This window comes from Eschscholzia californica, unplaced genomic scaffold, assembly GCF_041429995.1.
Source record: "Eschscholzia californica isolate CP2 unplaced genomic scaffold, dmEscCali1.0.p SCAF_1, whole genome shotgun sequence".
Lineage (NCBI taxonomy): Eukaryota > Viridiplantae > Streptophyta > Magnoliopsida > Ranunculales > Papaveraceae > Eschscholzia > Eschscholzia californica.
Window position 1 is genome coordinate 80,983,034 of NW_028238198.1, and position 15,216 is coordinate 80,998,249.

The 15,216-nt window shown below is 35.4% G+C and overlaps 2 protein-coding genes and 2 non-coding genes across 4 annotated transcripts; 1 reads left to right on the plus strand and 3 right to left on the minus strand.

Annotated features, from left to right (window-relative positions):
• Positions 1–2,641: 2,641 nt before the first annotated feature.
• On the minus strand, positions 2,642–4,843 carry LOC147569787 (uncharacterized). The gene is made up of 2 exons (XM_086656305.1): positions 4,565–4,843; positions 2,642–4,108 (listed from the first exon to the last, which is right to left on the minus strand). The coding sequence occupies exon 2, from the start codon at positions 3,770–3,772 to the stop codon at positions 2,798–2,800; it is 975 nt and encodes a 324-aa protein (XP_086512431.1). The 5' UTR covers positions 3,773–4,108; positions 4,565–4,843; the 3' UTR covers positions 2,642–2,797.
• A 2,948-nt stretch (positions 4,844–7,791) lies between these two features.
• TRNAA-AGC (transfer RNA alanine (anticodon AGC)) lies at positions 7,792–7,864 on the minus strand. The gene has a single exon. It is a non-coding gene; the product is annotated as a tRNA-Ala (tRNA).
• Positions 7,865–8,391: 527 nt separating this feature from the next.
• TRNAA-AGC (transfer RNA alanine (anticodon AGC)) lies at positions 8,392–8,464 on the minus strand. The gene has a single exon. It is a non-coding gene; the product is annotated as a tRNA-Ala (tRNA).
• Positions 8,465–9,772: 1,308 nt separating this feature from the next.
• LOC147569790 (eukaryotic translation initiation factor 3 subunit B-like) lies at positions 9,773–15,036 on the plus strand. The gene is made up of 11 exons (XM_086656306.1): positions 9,773–10,190; positions 10,281–10,524; positions 11,346–11,492; positions 12,103–12,231; positions 12,653–12,781; positions 12,866–12,949; positions 13,031–13,155; positions 13,244–13,442; positions 13,527–14,059; positions 14,252–14,360; positions 14,472–15,036. The coding sequence occupies exons 1-11, from the start codon at positions 10,069–10,071 to the stop codon at positions 14,799–14,801; spliced, it is 2,151 nt and encodes a 716-aa protein (XP_086512432.1). The 5' UTR covers positions 9,773–10,068; the 3' UTR covers positions 14,802–15,036.
• The last annotated feature ends 180 nt before the right edge of the window (positions 15,037–15,216 follow it).

The following is a 15,216-nucleotide window of genomic DNA, read 5'->3' on the forward strand; positions in this document are numbered from 1 at the left end:
CCTGCCCCACCCATTTCTTCAGTCTCACCCCATTTTTGTGCACTCCATTAATTTTGGTTTGTGTCCGGGCTGACCTAGAAATACACTACCAATTTATTTTATCATTCACCTCCTATACCCACCACCTATAACTATAATTCCACTACCATGTCTTTTCAATGGCTTTGGTGAGGATATCTGAATATTTTAACCTAATTTTGTTTAGGATTTTTGTTTAGAATTAGGTTCATAACTAGATTTGATTAGGGGTCTTTCCACATTATCCTAATACTGATTTGCCTAATTTAGTACAAGAATTGGAACCATTTTTATTTTATGAGTTCCTATTTTAGGATAGGGTTATTGAGGAGTTTTGTCGTTTCCATATTCCTTACCAAAGTGGTCGTTATTTTCACTGTACTATAAGTTTATAACATAAAATAGACCGTCGTCCGCATAAACACTTTTCTAGGCTTATCAGAGTAGATACAAAAATAGAACCTTCGTAGGTACTTTCACATATAGGATTAACCACATCAACATAAAAGACTCGAATTTATCCAAACATGCTCTCAAGTAAAATGACGTAGCTATTCTCCCCTTCTGAATCCACATTTGTGAATAAAATTAATAATTATGTATTTCCCGTCTCAATCATCTCATGCTGAAAATACCTTGTACTTCTTGTCCAGATTTCTTGAAGAATTTATACCGTAGATAATTAATTCTTGGAAGGTTTTGGATCACTAATAGTATCATAATTCCCTTTGAAAAAGAAAAGTTGAAAGATAGAAAACAAAATATAGTGGTATATGAAATTGAGTGCTAATAATTAGTCGGCCCACAAGTCATTTTCTATTCATCTCTTACCTTAAGCACTTGTCTTTGGAAGACATTGTGATTTGATGTTAGGTACCCAAATAATTTGACTTAGAAAGTTTCTTTTGTCAAGAGGAAAATATCCCTTCAACAAAAAAAAGAGAGAAAAGTATTCGAACAAGAGGTGTGAAAGGAATTTCTTTTAGTAGATTCACTAATTGATCTAAAGTTGAAAGTTTTAAATCTTATCGATAGAAACTGGGAAAATAGACAAAAAGATCTAAGAAAACTACAAAAAAGAAGTTTAGAAGATGTTGCAGACAACCGTTATTTCATTACACCAACCGTTTTATAAACATAGTTTGAGCAGACTATTAGACTTTTCAAATATTGTGGTCGACTCCTTTGATTTTATGGTACTCGATTAGTTAAATATTGATGTTTCATATGTCATCGATGTTCTTCATTTCCTTGGATAAATATTCTAACATTGAGTTGTACCATGGGCATGGTCAAGCATTGACTTGTTCCAATGTAAGATATATCTACAGGGACATGAAGAAAACATCACATATATTACTTCTCTTTTCTCTGATTTTGATTTTATCGTCGGTGTCATTTACTTCTTTGTATCTATTCAAAAACCTACTGCTGAACATACTATACCTACAAAAATACTTGATATCATTTCGATTTGTTTTCCTTAATCAACAGAAAAACAGACAATATATTCATAGATGTTGTTAAGATAACCACAACACCTATTACTTTACATTATCTTACAAAAACAAAAAACATTACTTTTCATTATATGTGAAGCAACATTTCTACTCCAAGAAACAAAAGGGATGGCATTCTTTACTTGATTCAATTAACTTGTAACTAAAGAAAACATAAGATAATAGTTTTATTTGGGGAAAACCAACATAAAACTATTACCTTGTGGATGGAGGGAACAAAAACTAATAGGATCTTGATTTTCAATTACAAGCTAAATGGACATGCATCAATCATTCAAATCATTGTACTAAATTGAATTAAAGTATTGTTGATTGGGAATCAACTCTAAAACTACTTATACTAAATTGATTATGATTCTGCCAAATGAGAATTTAGATAAGAATGTGGAGTAACATGTATAATATTGGGCAAGTATCCAAAATCACACCCAAGAGAGGGAAATCAAGTTCTCCAATTTCTCTTAATAATCACGTATTCTATTTTTTTTTTCAGTTTTTTAACATGCCGAAGATTGCAAAAACGGCTCAAACGAGAGAAAGCAATCGACAAAGGGCGACAGTGAGTGATGAACGACCAAGATGAAACATCCATCTCCCGGTGTGAAATCGACTGGTTCATCCTAGTAATTCTTATTTTCAACTGTTTTTTTAGCCTTTTCATCATTTTGTATCTTCTAAACTTTATTGTTAAACAAAAGTAAATGAGCTTACATGCATCTTATCTTTATAGTCTCTACCTAAATGGATCTTAATCCAAGAACACTAAGATTTGAAATAACCCTTATATTTTCGATATACCAATCACATTTCTTTGGGGCGAAAGGATGTCGACATTTATTCATTATCGACACTCGTTGATCTAATAAAAATCAAGTCTTCATATATCTTCAAAATAACTAAATATTATTTTAGAAAATTACTTCGCTACAGAAACAAACAAAACAACTTCAAATATTTACATTACAAACGAAAAAGAAGATCTAACATCTATGTTTTTTGATATCATTAGAATGTGTAGAAAGTGAATGGGTCTATTCTTCCACAATGATATTCAAACCAGGGAAGAAAATACAAACACACCAAGGAAAGAAAGGAAGAGGAGATTGAGACTAATTTTATACACTTTATTATATTATTGTAATTTTATTTTCTTACCAACACAAATAAGAAGATTTCAACCTAAAAAGAAAATATAAAAATTAGAAAAGAATACAAGGGTAAAATCGTCAAAAAGAGGAAAACTATTATCACCATTCATTCTAAGAATTGTAATTATGCCTCCCAAAATGAGTAAGCTTTCTCGATCTATTTGCACAAAACGAAGCTGCTGTTGAAAGATTAGGTTTATTATTCGAAACCCTACCAATCTCTCCTGAAATTCCCACCGGTATATCTTTCTGATTCCGGTGATTATTATTAGGGCTTGCCCTGACCAAAGGACTCAAACAAAAAGCCATTCCAGATACATGCCGACTGTGCGGAGATTGTCCTCTCCGACGAGACACTGGCGGCGCCGTCGTTGATTTTCTCAGTCCTGGTGATGTTTCTGATAGATAATCACTTATTCCTATTGGAGATTCTTGATCTTCTTCTTCTTCACATGAAGGAGACATTCCTCGATCTCTAGCTCGGCATGAACGCCGATTATGATGATGAATCGAAGAATTCGATGAAGATTGTAATTGTGATTGCTTATTGTGTTTCTGATTTCCATGGTTGAAGGATGAGAACCAGGTGGATGAAATCGGAGATGAATTTGAAGTAGATGCAGTTAAATTTGCCCTAGAAATTGATGAAACTGAAGGATCTGGAGTTTGATGATTATCTCGTTTCTTAAATCTAGTTGTAAAACGGAACAAATTTGCTAGAAGATTGAACTTACTTTTTTTCTTCTTCTTAATTGTTGTGGTTGAGGTTTCAACGGCGGATGTGGATGAGAAGGTAGGAACTACTTGAGGAGTACTGAAGAATCTATGATCACTTAATTGACGATGAAGATGCCGGGAAGAAGAATCGTCGTTACGACGACAAATATAAGGAGAAACAGAACGAGGAAAGATTAATGGAGGTGGAATTGGATCAGAATTCCGACGATCTTGTTCTTCAGAAAGAAGAAATTGTGATCTTAATTTTGATTGTTCAGCGATTAGAATGAAAAGACGATCACGAAGACAAGAAGCACAAACACCGACGGTGCTACTTCGATCGGAAATATGTTTCTGACACCTCTTCATCTAATAAAACTTTTTACTGATTCTTCTTCTTCTCTGATCATAATCATCCTATGATCTTCTTGAAAGGAAATCCTTTCTGTTCTTTCTCTTTTGAGATTTGTTTGGTCAGATATTTTAGAGAGAGAAAGTAGAGAGAGAGAGAGAGAGTCAGAGGGAAGGTGTGTTCAGTGGGTGCGGGTAGGGGGGGGACTATTAAATTGAAGGGACACGCGGATTATAAAAAGGTCACCGTTCCCGTTTACTATTTTATTAGGAGAGAGAGAGAGAAAGTGAACTTTTGCTGACGGGAAATGAAAACGTGTGGCAGGCGCGTGTGTTGCTTTTGGAAGGAGTGCCCTTATGGTGTGTTTGGTTGTAGGATTCCTAAGTAGGATTCCTATCAAAAGTGGGATTTGGTAGGAATCATGAATCCTTGGTCTGTTTGGCTACCAAGAATCCTAGGACTCTTGAATCCTAAGGATTCCTAATTCCAAAATTTGTATTGGACCAAAATCCCACCCTACCCCCTAGGATTTGCTAGGATTTTGGATTAATGAACCTAAATTTCAAACTTAAAATCAACAAAAAAATATTTCCTTCTACAAAATCATTATTTTTTTTCAAAATCATTATTTTTTTTCAAAAATCATATTTTTTCTAAAGACGTTTAAAAATACTCAAATAATAATAAATCATAGGATTCTTAGTTGCCAAACAAGCCAAAAAATATTACTTGGATTCATGAATTCGTGGAATCATGAATCCCAAGGACTCATGAATCCGCGGATTCATGATTCCGCCATCCAAACACACCATTACTTTATTTCAATTTTCAGCCGGTTCTCTTTTGACTTTCAACTTTGGGCTTCGTTTTGGTCTTAAATATTGGGCCCGGACCTGGGCTTAGACTTGGTTTTGGTATTTCTAGCAGGGAGGGAAGTTATATGATTACCATGGGTTTTACAAAGCCCGTGCCCGTTCAAGGTAACCTCCCAAATGTCTTTTCTAGTTGGTTCATATGGTAGCCCTTTTAATGGAAAATAATGTAGCCCATTATAAAAATTAAATAATAAAATGAATTTTCATTAAAAAGAAGGTGCATTAAGGAGTGGGAGGGACATTTGCATTGAGAAAGGTATTTTGCTTTTTTAAGTTTAACAATTTAATTAAAACTTATACAAAGTTAAAAGTAAATAACTAAATTAAATCTGCAAAATATGAGAATTCGACTACGATTTATGTCAGTCGTTACAAGGCATTGATGCATCATGAAGATGTAATAAACACGATAACTGCCTAATTTAAACCAAGAATGAAAGAGCTCTAAAACCCGACAACGAAGAGACTTAAAGTCCGACAAATTTTTACATTATTTATAATCTAAATTACATAGGATAAATCTTGATGACAACTACTTTCACCGAAACTCGATCAAACTACTTCATTGGCTTAAGAGGGATGTCCAACCGTTGCAACAAAGGGTGGTGGACAGATTGTAGTTGTATTTGAATTTTTGTAAGCATCCAAATGATATTATGTCATTTAGAAAATTTTCTATGTACAATCATTTCATTAGATAATTAGTAGTGTTGCATCTTAGTCGGTTCGACCATAAAAAGTACACTCCTGAATAGAATACACCTCAAATTCTATCTCTAAGTTAGGTCAACCCTGGAATCACCTTTAAGCTTTAACAAATAATACTAACTTCTTTTATTCTGTGACTTATTATGAATATATGAAGGGCATGACTTAACTCGGATATTGGATAAATCATTAACTAAATATTTATTTAAGCAACTATCAATTGACCTCATTGACTATTTTATTCAAAATTATTTGAAGGCAAATACTTATTTGTCAACAATGTTGGAAGGTGTAGTAGTAAAGTTACATACATCATACATGACATGCGTATTGTGACAGGAAAACCTACAACAAATCGCAATAGATCTAAGGTGAACTAATTAGTTAAGAGTTTCATGCGGTACCAACGAAAGAATTGTCTCTACGAATCTTTTTTTCGAGATTTTCGGCCACATTTTTCTTTCAATATACAATGTGAGATATATTGATATGACTAGCAACGGAGTTACTTTTTCGATTAAGTAAATAGCACACCGGTATGACCAATGTTCCTCATCAGCTGTCTACTATTTGAGACACATAGCACGTACAATGCAATACACATCTTGATATAAACAGAACGACAAATAGAACGACAAATTACAGTGATTTATGTTCGGATTGTGTAAAAGGTTCCAGACAGAAGTCCACTCACTATGTTACTAGAAAAAAGAAGAAATTCATACCGATAATCAAACATCATACGAAGAGCAAAACCTTCTTGAAATATACACCAAGAAAACACTTAATATCTAAGTTTAAAGAATGTTTGTATCCTTGTCCCAGTATCTCACTTCATATGCTACTAACTATTCCAATAAGCATTTGAACAAAACCCTCAATACAATTAGTTTATACAATTTTTATTACTCCCACTAAATAACTTCTACCCTCTAAGACTAGACCTTCATGTTAGCTTAAAGAAACACTTATTACTCCAATCAATATCATTTTTATTACTCCAACTAAATCTTATTAAGTTAAACCTTATAATTAGTTAAACCCGGCCTGCTAATATTTTAGCTCCTCCTTGCAATACAAAATACCTGTGGAGGAATTTTTACACTCTCTGGTTCCAAATGTAGCTATAGTGTTGGGAGGATTACAACTTGAGAACTCAAATAAATGAACTTGAACAAGCTAATAGTATGATTATTAAGGAAGTATGGAGTAATATATACAGGTTGTATGATAAATGAAAAATTGTTTTACATATTTGTGGTGAAAAACACAATGACATGTTCATCAACAAAACAAAAATGATAAGATGCCCGAAAAAGTAGGACAAATCTAGGTCGGAATCCCACGGTGAACGTTTCCAACCTACATACTGGATTCAACCCCAGGTGTTGGGAGGATTCAACCCACTTTTTCTCTTATTTAAATACTGGATTGAATCCCAGGTGTTCACGCGGAGTTCGAGAGTAGGTTGAATCTAGGTTGTCCACGCCAGATTCCAACCTACATTCGTCCCACTTTTTCAGACAAGTTGTCATTTTTGTTTCATTGAACATGTCATTGTGAAGCTGCTTATGTACCCTCGTAGTTCTGTATCCAATTATCTAATTACATCACCCCAAGTATCTTAACTACGTAAAAGAAAGTCAATGGCAGTTTCTCTGAGAAGCAACAACGCCCTTCTTCGTAGGTCTTGTTCCCGACCTCTACTTGTGTTTGAATTCTTTAAGCAATTCGAACCTCCTTCATTATGCGTTGGCACACATTTTGGATCTTCGGTTTAGCTTGACAACGATTAGTTGGGTGGAAGATCCTTAAACTCAATTATCTATATGGTTCTTTGCTTTTTCTTTATTCTTTCGTACCCATTATGAAGTTTTCTCTTGTTGGCTTCAAGTTTTGTTTGGCATGTAAACTCTTCGTCTTTGGAACTTGATCATTTTTGTTGTTGGTAACCAATAACTTTTTCTTTTTCTGCTTCGTCTTTGCGTTTGTAGGTTGTGCTTCTGCAGCTATATTTTGTGGTGGTTGGTGTTTCTGAGATTCACATTTTAAACGAAGGATGATCTTATTATTTATCTTCACCCTTGTTGATTACTTTATGAGTAGCAACTTTAATAGTAACACTAACATAGGCCGCTTATATAACAATGTTAGCCATTTAGTTAAGAAGAGTTTGGGCAAGTTGACAGATTTGCATGAAGTTCGATTTTGACTTGATTTGAGTCAAAACTCTTAGTAGTCTGTAAAAAAACTCTTAGTAGTCTGTAAAACGATGATATCAAAATCAGTAATGGGTAACTAGGTAGTAGCTTTAAACTCTTCTACATTCTCAAAACCCAAAGTAAAAAAAGAAAACAGAGAGAGAAGAAGGTATATTATATATAGGCTGGAATGGGAATGAATTGAAGGGACCCCAAGCTTTCGACCTGTTGTTTAGCAGGAATTAATAAAAATGGAGATGCGGGGTATCGATCCCCGTACCTCTCGCATGCTAAGCGAGCGCTCTACCATCTGAGCTACATCCCCTCCTACATGTTTTGTCCTACGATTACCCAACATGTACAATGATCCTAGTCTAAACCCTCAGAAGTGTGCACTTTTTCAGTGAACTTTTCGACCTTGTTGGGTGTCACTTTGGGCATAGAAGTAGGCCATAGCCCCAAACTAAAGAGCCTTTGATGCTTATTGATGTTATTAATAGCATGTCGCATAAGTCTTAAACCTAGACTTCACTACTTTTCATACATCTGTATGAAAGAAAGATGGTCAAGAGTTCGGGCATTCTCGGTCAAGGCTCGCTCCTAAAGAAGTATATCGACCTGAAAAGAAAAAGAGATGGATGATCTCTCTCTTCCACTCTCTAGTTTTCTTTTGTGCATCTCCTCTCAACCAGATTTCTCTCTGATTCGACCTCTCCCTCTCCTTCAGCAGTATGCCACTAACATATGGCCCCATCGAACAATCGTTCTTTTTCTCATTTTTCCTATGATGGGGTTTGACAAAAGAAGAGGTCCAAGTCAAGAGAACTGGGATTGGGAAAAAGAATTTGAAGATGGAGATGCGGGGTATCGATCCCCGTACCTCTCGCATGCTAAGCGAGCGCTCTACCATCTGAGCTACATCCCCATTCACGTCCTTATCTGTGATCTCTATGATCAAGATACAACCTTAGATATTATAAAAGGTAATGCCAAAGTTCACCATTTTGGAACCCAACTGTGCATATTTTTTACATGCAGAATGATCCTAGTCTGAAGAACCCTTGTTATGGAAACTGAGTTGTGCACTTCTTCAGTAAACGTTTAGACCTAGTTGGGACTATCACTTTCGCCATAGAAGTAGGCCATAGCCCCAAACTAAAGAGACTTTGATATTTATTGATGTTATTAGTAGTCTGTCGTATAAGTCCTAAACCTAGACTTCAGAATCTTTCATACAACTTAAGAAAGATCATCTGGCTATGAGGACAAAACCCCGTATGCACTAGTATCCGAGAACAAAACCTGCATAAAGATGCATTGCCACCATTAGTAACATGAAGCAGTTGATCGCTAACCAAAAAAAGGAGCTTGAAGTATAGAATCGTTGTTGTACAAAAGTATTCCTTAACCAATAAAATTGGGATTATGATCAACTCGTGGTTGTCTTATTTTTCATTTTTTTACTGGAGGAAAGCAGAAATTATATTCGGAAACCACTGCGAAGATGCATTAACAAACAGTACAAATATTTAGAACTAAAAACTAATTAAAAAAAATACAAGTATCGTCCTACTAGGTAAAATTGCAAAAGGTTCACCAGAAGGAAATTTTGTGAAAGAGATCCATAAAGTATAAACTTAACTTCTTTCCACTCTCTACTTCCCCAACTTCGGCACCAACAAACAAAACATGTAACAGAAGTATTAAGTATTGTTATCAACAATGAGTAATAGATTTTGAGGCAAGCTATTGTTGTTCCTGTTGCAAAACTATACAACTAAAGAGTTGGCTTACCATTGCTACCAACGTGTAAAAGAGAACATGTAACGACAACTTAAGGTAAATGAAAGAGTTGTCCCAACAAGTCTTTTTTCGAGATTTTCGACCACATTTTTCTTTCAATATACGATGTTAGATATATTGATATGATTAGCAATTAAGTTACTTTTTCGATTAAGTAATAGCACGTCAATATGACTATCCATTGCTACCAACGTTGTTCAGTAGTCTACTATTCAAGTCACATAGCACATACAATATTGCAATATACATCTTGATATAAATAGAGCAACATATTACAGTGATTTATGTTAAGATTGGGTAAAAGGGTTCGAACAACATCCACTAACTATGTTACAAGAAAACGAAAAAAATGGTTCTTACTGATAATCAAACATCATTCGAAGAGCAAAACCTTCTTGAAACGTACACCAAGAAAACTCCACTTCATAACTTAGAAGATAAAATTTTTATAGTGATATTCAAGCTCAAGGTAAAAAAGTTAAACCCCAACCAAGATGCCCCAACCCCTACCATTAGCTTCTATTCTGGAAGCTGACTCCACTGAATCGAGTCAGATTTTAGATCTAACTAAAAGAACAAAATATTCCTTCAAACACTCTCTCGCACCGTCCCGCGCACTCTCCCTACCTCCATTAGAAGCCCTAGAAAGTTTTCACACCGTCCTCTTTGGAGAAACCCTAGAAATTTTGTGCTGATTCTCATCACGCATTCTCTCTCCATTCGCCAATGACAGAAATTCTGCCAATGGCGGAAATCGAATCCAGAGCTAATCGGCTCGGAATCGATTTCTCCCATATTGATTTTGAATCTATACAACTCCCACAGGGTGAAGATTTTGGCATTAAAAGGTACGAAACCCTAACGCTGCTGCATTCATTAGCTCTTTTTTCTTCTTCTCTTGTTTAAAAACTCAGTATGATTTTTGTTGATTTGTCTAGTGATGATGAGGAAACAATTCGTGATGAAGATGCTCTTCTTGGTTATGAAACTGGATTAGGGAACATTATTGTAGTTGATAATCTTCCTGTTGTGACTCCAGAGAAGTTTGAGAAGTTAGAAGGTGTTCTTAGAAAGATTTACAGTCAAATTGCTGTTATCAAGGAAAATGGACTTTGGATGCCGCTTAACCCTGATACACAGAAAACCCTAGGCTACTGCTTCATCGAATTCAACACTGCTCAAGTAATATCTCATTTTCGTTCTCTATTGGTAGTTCTGTAATACATGTGAAACTCTAAAAGATTTGTAAAAGTTCAATTTAATTAAGTCCTTATGTACTTTTTCCTAATATAGGTGTGAAATTAGTATGATGATCGAAGCAGACTATTTAGTTAGTATCATAGATTAGTCTACTACTAGTTTCTGATTCAGGATTTGCATCCAAGGAGGCTAAATTAAAAGAAACTAATAGACTATTTTGCCGAATTCCCCATCTATAATTTTACTCCCCAATGCTAAAATCTACACTTAGCATATATAATAAACATCTATCTCTAATAGTTAGTATGAACTTGGAAGAAACATATCTACCAAATATTCAACGAAGAGGTTGGGTTTTCTTCCTGATTGATTGCACATTATATAATTTCATGGTACGTACTCACTACAATAAGTTATATATTATTTATTTGAAAGTAGAGTAAATTGTATATATCTTGTCATAAGGGAAAAAACTTTTGTAGAGCATCTTAATCCAATCCCTTGATATGGTATCGTTCTCAAGTTGGTACATCATTGCTATTTAAAAAAAAATAATTAGTCTAAGCATAACTCTGAACCTATTAAATGATCTGGGCAGTATTCAAAAAAATTAAATGGTATGGGTTCTGTTTTGTCTGCACTATTTGTAACTAAGTTATAGTAAATGCTACACATAATGCAGTATGTTGGAGAACTACTTTTTATTCTACCTTCTTTAGTATGTTTGATGTTGCACTCAGAATTTGTACAGTTAAGTTTTCCCTGTATTAGACAATTGATATCTACTTCTTTTTCCGTGATAGGAAGCTGAGCTTGCGAGGGAAAGGACGAAAGGTTATAAGCTTGACAAAGCCCACATATTTGCTGTCAACTTATTTGATGATTTTGACAGGTTAATGAAAGTTCCGGAGGAATGGGCTGCACCAGAAACTAAGCCATATAAACCTGGGGTAATCCTCTTGATATGTTCTTTAATGTTTAGATCTTACAAATAAATTTTTATTTGTGTGATTTCGTCCTGAATCTCTTATACTTTTCTTGAAAGCTTAAAATATTTCGAGTGGGCGATATAATTTTGAACTTGTACAACAATGTCATGCGCATTCCGTTTGGCTTTGCCTCTCTAGTGATAAAGTTTTGACAAGACCTGAAACAGTTAAACCTTTTTGCCTCATCAAGTCATCAATTCCAGCTTGTTGTGTTTTTGGATGACTATATATATACATACATATATTCTTTGTCATATCTTTGCTTGTGTTTTTGCTTCTTTTCTTAGAGTTTTCAAGTTTGTTAAATTGATACTTCATAACTAGTAAAAATCAGATAAAGGAAGTGATCTTCGATTTTGCATTACTGCTGATGCAGAATACTTGAATATATTGGAGCAATGAAATCTATACTTTATCTTGTTTATGATTGTGTAAGTTGTAAATGTTAATTATATTGGTCTTTGATTTGGATGTAACAAACATTGATTATTCGTACTTTCAATCGAGTTGGTTGCTGTGCTGTTAGGTTTGATCCTAAACACAATAATACATGACATTCATATTGTGACAGGAAAACCTACAACAATGGCTCCTAGATGAAAAAGCCCGTGATCAGTTTGTTATTCGTGCTGGTGAAGAGACTGAGATCTTGTGGAATGATGACAGGCAATTAAAACCTGAGCTTGTTTATCGTCGTAAAGTAAGTAATTGTTTGTTAGTCTTATCATCATTTCTATAAAACTGAGCTTGTTTGTCATTTGCTGACGTTTTTGTCACATCTTTGAAAAGCTAGTTTATCATCGTTTTGTTTGGCTCAGAAATGGAAATATTTCGGTGGAAATTTCGCAGAATTCAATAACTTGTATGAGAAGCATGATTTGAGTTGTAGATAACTGGAGAAAGGTGTTTTTAGTATTAGAAGGATGGAAGTCAATGTACACTTCCGAGTGCATTTAGTTGGCTAAGTTAGTTACTCCAAGTTTTCGGCACTCTTCTTTTGAAAATCTGTACTGAGCTGTATTTTGCAAATGATTAAGTACCTTTACTCCCTGCTATAGCCGCTTCTGTTAGTTTGGTGATGTAAAGCTTATCTTCTCCTGAATATGATCTTTGATTGGCAGAACTGGACTGAGAGTTTCGTTCAATGGTCACCGCTTGGGACATATATAACCACTCTTCACAGGCAAGGTGCTGCCCTCTGGGGATGTGCTGCTACCTTCGACCGTTTTATGCGTTATGCCCATCCACAGGTTGTGTCCTATTCTCGGCTGTTCTCTCTCTCTCTCTCACACACACACACACTAATATCGTAGTTTCTCTGACGTCTGGTGTAGGTCAAACTCATTGATTTCTCTCCTGGTGAAAAATATATGGTTACATACAGCAGTCATGAACCTAGCAATCCTCGTGACACACATGTAAGCAGTCATCTTGTTCGTATATATATTAAGTGTATGGTATCTATGCCTGTTACCAATGCTTTTTATTCTTAATTTCAGAGGGTTGTCTTGAATATTTTTGACGTGAGGACTGGAAAAGTCATGAGAGATTTCAAGGGAAGTGCAGATGAATTTGCTACAGGTGGCACTGGGGGTGTTTCTGGAGTGTCATGGCCTGTTTTTAGGTGATCTTTTGTTCATGTGCATCCATTGGTAAACTCTCGACATGCACTCGTGGACGTGTATAACAGCTTTACAGTTTTATCTTTTCAGATGGTGTGGTGGAAAAGAAGACAAGTATTTTGCTAGAATTGGGAGAAATGTGATATCTGTTTATGAAACTGAGACTTTCACTCTTATTGACAAGAAGTCGTTGAAGGTTGAAAATGTCCAAGACTTCAGTTGGTCACCCACCGACCCCATTATTTCACTCTTTGTTCCTGAGACGGGTGGAGGCAACCAACCGGCTAGGGTGAGTTCCATAAAATTTCCACATTTTATTGTGAGATGCTGATTGTTAATGTCTCATGAGGAAAATTATGCCCTTTATTCACAGGTGAGTCTTGTTCAAATTCCCGGAAGAGAAGAACTTCGGCAAAAGAATCTCTTCAGTGTTAGTGATTGCAAAATGTACTGGCAAAGTAATGGGGACTACCTTGCTGTTAAGGTTGACCGTTACACAAAAACAAAGAAAAGCACATATACTGGCTTTGAACTTTTCCGCATTAAAGAAAGAGACATACCTATTGAGGTTTTGGAGCTTGAAAATAAGAACGACAAGATTATTGCTTTTGCTTGGGAGCCAAAAGGTCACAGGTTTGCAATTATCCATGGAGATGGCCCAAGGCCCGACATTAGCATCTACACGATGCGTACTGCGCAACATACTGGTCGTGTCTCAAGGCTAAAAAAACTCGAAGGGAAGCAAGCTAATGCACTCTTTTGGTCTCCGACTGGTCGTTTCATTGTTCTTGCTGGCTTGAAAGGTTTCAATGGGCTATTGGAATTTTTTGATGTAGATGAGCTTGAGACCATGGCCACTGGCGAACATTTCATGACAACAGACATTGAATGGGATCCAACTGGAAGGTACCTACGTCTATTCTCTGCCGAAACTCTTACCCTATTTATGTCTCACAATTCTATTTTCAAAATTTATTCATCTAGAGTTTGATTTAATGACGTAGCACTTTTTATTACAACATAGTCAAATTCATTGATATTCGGTTACGCCAAAATATTTTTTTTAGAAATTTCATTGTCTGCGTGACATTTTTGCAGATATGTTGCAACTTCAGTTACTTCAGTTCATGAGATGGAAAACGGGTTCAACATCTGGTCTTTCTATGGTAAGCTACTATATCGGGTTCCAAGGGATCATTTCTTTCAGGTAAGACTTCTTGGACTACTGTGATATTAGTGTTTGATCTCAAGTCATATGATCATTTCATCTGAATAGTAACATAACACTGTTGTACGAATGAACTTGAATGCTATGCAGTTTTTGTGGCGTCCAAGGCCTCCGTCTCTCTTGACTGCAGAGAAAGAGGAAGAAATTGCAAAGAACCTTAAGAAATACAGCAAGAAATACGAGGCAGACGATCAAGATGTTACAAAGTTACTAAGCGCACAGGACAGAGAGAAGCGTAAGACGTTGCAAGAAGAATGGCAAACGTGGAACAAGAAATGGAAGCAAATGCACGAGGAAGAGAAGATGGATAGAGAGATATTGCGAGACGGTGAAGCTAGTGATGATGAAGAAGAATATGAAGCTAAAGAAGTAGAAATTGAAGAAATTTTAGATGTTACAGAGGAGATGGTTCAGGATTAACTATTTTAAGTTTATTCAGAGTTTTTCGTGAGATTGTTTCATATTCTTTGACTGAGACTATAAACCATAAATTTGTTATAGGAATTAAGGAACGAATAGTGGTTGAGTAGAACTAACTATTTATGAAGGGTTAATGACTTAATTCACATGTCTCTTTATTGGAGAGGATTCCATTTTTGTAACCAGAAGAATTTGTTTGACCAAGTAAGAAGAGATTTTTTGGTAGCCAGAAAAAGTCACAATTTTAGTTTTATTGATTCCATTTATTGTTTGATTGTTGAGGTAATGTCAAACTCTTTTATTCAGTTCTTCCTGTGTAATTTGATACGGGAAAGAAAATTCTTTAACGAAGTTGTTCGGGTCCGCTTGATAGAGCATTTGATTGTTTTGAGTCTAAATACAGTATGTCTCATTA

Bases quoted from the DNA above. Each gene is read 5' to 3' on its own strand.
- LOC147569787 (XM_086656305.1), bottom strand. From the start codon at position 3,772: ATGAAGAGGTGTCAGAAACATATTTCCGATCGAAGTAGCACCGTCGGT.
- LOC147569790 (XM_086656306.1), top strand. From the start codon at position 10,069: ATGACAGAAATTCTGCCAATGGCGGAAATCGAATCCAGAGCTAATCGG. The intron at 13,156-13,243 runs GTGATCTTTTGT...TTATCTTTTCAG, and splicing joins GTGTCATGGCCTGTTTTTAG to ATGGTGTGGTGGAAAAGAAG. The intron at 13,443-13,526 runs GTGAGTTCCATA...CTTTATTCACAG, and splicing joins GAGGCAACCAACCGGCTAGG to GTGAGTCTTGTTCAAATTCC.